Genomic DNA, 3,052 nt, shown 5'->3' with positions numbered 1-3,052 from the left:
CCTAAGTTAGTGTGTCCTAAGTGTGTCCATTAGAATGTGTCCTAAGTCTTTAGTGTCCTAAGTTTTCATAACTGTGACCTTAATTGCCTATCCGTCTGTAGGCTGTTAGTGTCTTAACGACCGTTCCACAGGTGCATGTTCATTAATTGTTTCTGGTTCATTGAACAAGCATGGGAAACAGTGTTTAAACCCTTTACAATGAAGATCTGTGAAGTTGTTTGGATTTTTACAAATGATCTTTGTTTCTTTTTTTTGTTTATTATAACGTAACATATTATAGTGTAAAATACTATAACACATTATAACATATCATATGTTAATAAGACATTATAACCTAACATATTATAGCGTAAAATACTATAACACATTATAACATATCATATGTTAATAAGACATTATAAAGTGTTGCACTTGCTTATATCAGCAATAAAGCAGCAATATATTCTAAATCTTGAACTTTTTCTTTGAGTTGTCTTTAGGCTTCAGAATGAATGCCTCCTCGTGGCCGATGTTCCTCCTGAGAACCCTGACTGGAGCAGAGATGGCACCAGCCACAGCTTTTAAAAAGGTCAAGGAAGAAAATGGAACATTTCACATTGGACCTTAAAGCTGTACTGTATTGATTTACTGATCAATGATTTACCTGTGTCAATGATTGTAGTGTGTCAATGATTGTAGTGTGTCAATGATTGTAGTGTGTCAATGATTGTAGTGTGTCAATGATTGTAGTGTGTGTATTTAAACAGATCTGTCTGGTCTGGACTAACAGAGAGTTCTGTGTGTGTGTATATAAACAGATCTGTCTGGTCTGAACTAACAGAGAGTTCTGTGTGTGTGTATATAAACAGACAGTCTGGTCTGAACTAACAGAGAGTTCTGTGTGTGTGTATATAAACAGATCTGTCTGGTCTGGACTAACAGAGTTATGTGTGTGTAGGAACCCTCCAAGCCCTCCCAGAACCTCTTTAAACCTGGGATGAAGCTAGAAGCAGTGGACAAGAAGAACCCCTACCTGATCTGCCCGGCAACCATCGGAGAGGTCAAAGGTAAACAAGATATTTTTTTTAATTTAACCCACCGTTACCCTATCTCTTTGGAGGACAACTTTATAACTGTGACGCTATACTGTGTTTTATTTACTATAACACTATTGTTCCTTTGTCCCCTATTTGTCGTGTGGTTGATGTGATCTCCTGCTACGTCTTACTGTTTGTTATTCTAATCTTTATTTTTAGGTGATGAGATCTTTGTGATGTTTGACGGCTGGAGAGGGGCCTTCGACTACTGGTGCCAGTTTGACTCCAGAGACATATTCCCTGTAGGATGGTGTTCTCTGACCAGGCACAGCATCCAGCCTCCTGGCAACTTCTGTAAGTACCTCAACCTCACCACTAGAGGACAGCAGAGCCCTGCTTTCTGAGGCTTTTGGCCTGTTTGTCTGTCACCACTGGGTGCTGCTGGCTCAGGGTTTCTTTCTGAAGCTGCCTGAATGAGCAGAGCTGGATGAGAAAAACAAACTGTTTCTTTCTGCGAGAATTTCACTGGCTGTTTTCCCCTATTTCCTGTGTTATTTCATGTATATTTGACTACAATACAAGCAGTGTGTTTACTACAATTAGTACTTTTCCACTGGTAATAATATTCCTTAATGTGTTCTGGTGTACAGTTCAAGCAGGATTGTCCTTCCACACATTGCATTTGGGTCTAGTTTGCTTGTAAAAAGCCAAGATATATATCTCATTATTTTGTATTACATTTTTTTGTATTATTTTTTTGGACAGGTTAAGATCATTTTCTGATTCAAGTTAATCATTGAAAATATGTGATTGTGAGATTCATAATGTCTTCCTTCGTGTGTTTTCTGTTTAACACTCTACTGCACTGTAACGGTTCTCTAGGTGTGGTGAAGGACAGTCGGACCAAAACGCAGCGTGTAGATTACGATCCATGTTTAATGAACCAAAACGTAACACTGAATCTAAAATACAAACACTACAAAACAAAGAACGTAACGAAAACCGAAACAGCCTATACTAGTGAACTAACACAGCGAGGTACATGGACACTAAGGACAATCACCCACGACAAACTCAAAGAATATGGCTGCCTAAATATGGTTCCCAATCAGAGACAATGATAAACACCTACCTCTGATTGAGAACCACTCCAGACAGCCATAGACTTTGCTAGATCACCCCACTAGCTACAATCCCACTATCTACACACCACATACAAACCCCATGCCACACCCTGGCCTGACCCAATACATAAAGATAAACACAAAATACTTCGACCAAGGCGTGACATACACACAACCTTTTTGCCCCCATACACATGACAATACGAGATGACATGTGTGTAAACAAGCCAATGAGGTGCAGACGTTGGTATGACGTATCAATTGGGGGCGGGACCTTCTTTCAGGAAGCAGAGCGACCTGAGGGCATGGTGTGAGTGAAGGGTACAATGCATTTCATTATTTTACATGTTTAAATAGAGACAATAAAAATATGTACTTGTGTAGGAACCTCTAAAGGAGAATATTTGATAGGTTTCAAACACTTAGTTTTTATATTTATTTAAAAAATGAAATGTTATTTTTTTGTTGCCTCAGGGCAACAACATTGTGCAGTCGGGCTACTTTTCTTTTTGCCTCAGGGCAATATCATTCCCAATGAAAGACATGTAAAATGGCCTTGGACAATGTTTTGGCCAACATGTCCTCTGACATTCACCGGCAGTGGCCACAGAGACGCTCCATTCTAGCCTGATAGAGAGGGCCGTGAACTTTAGGACAATGACAACTAGCTTTTCATTTTTCAAATGAAAAGAGTTCCTCTTTGTACTACGTTCCCCTTAATCTGTTGTTGGTCTTAAACATTAGTTTCAAGTTCTATTCTGTCTTTTTTTATTTTTTCAATTATTAATACAATTATTAATACAATTATTAATACAATTATTAATACATTATCAAAAAGCATAAAACTTCCTCCCAAAAATTGTCTGAAATATTTGTAGTAATGAACAACCAGATGGTGTGACGTATAGGTTG

At 38.4% G+C, this 3,052-nt stretch overlaps 1 protein-coding gene across 1 annotated transcript; it reads left to right on the top strand.

Annotated features, from left to right (window-relative positions):
• Window positions 1-479: 479 nt before the first annotated feature.
• On the top strand, window positions 480-1,420 carry LOC127923058 (polycomb protein SCMH1-like). Its single transcript, XM_052506987.1, has 3 exons — window positions 480-568; window positions 938-1,046; window positions 1,236-1,420. Exons 1-3 carry the CDS (start codon window positions 488-490, stop codon window positions 1,418-1,420), a joined length of 375 nt encoding a protein of 124 aa, XP_052362947.1. The 5' UTR covers window positions 480-487.
• Window positions 1,421-3,052: the final 1,632 nt, after the last annotated feature.

This window comes from Oncorhynchus keta, unplaced genomic scaffold (assembly GCF_023373465.1).
Source record: "Oncorhynchus keta strain PuntledgeMale-10-30-2019 unplaced genomic scaffold, Oket_V2 Un_contig_28095_pilon_pilon, whole genome shotgun sequence".
Lineage (NCBI taxonomy): Eukaryota > Metazoa > Chordata > Actinopteri > Salmoniformes > Salmonidae > Oncorhynchus > Oncorhynchus keta.
The sequence above is the reverse complement of the archived record's forward strand: the minus strand, read 5'-3'. Positions and strand labels throughout refer to the sequence as shown.

What these genes read in the sequence shown, in the direction of transcription:
- LOC127923058 (XM_052506987.1), top strand. Translation starts at nt 488, where the DNA reads ATGAATGCCTCCTCGTGGCCGATGTTCCTCCTGAGAACCCTGACTGGA. An exon ending in CAGCCACAGCTTTTAAAAAG is followed by an intron (nt 569 to 937) that starts GTCAAGGAAGAA and finishes ATGTGTGTGTAG; the next exon opens with GAACCCTCCAAGCCCTCCCA. An exon ending in AACCATCGGAGAGGTCAAAG is followed by an intron (nt 1,047 to 1,235) that starts GTAAACAAGATA and finishes CTTTATTTTTAG; the next exon opens with GTGATGAGATCTTTGTGATG.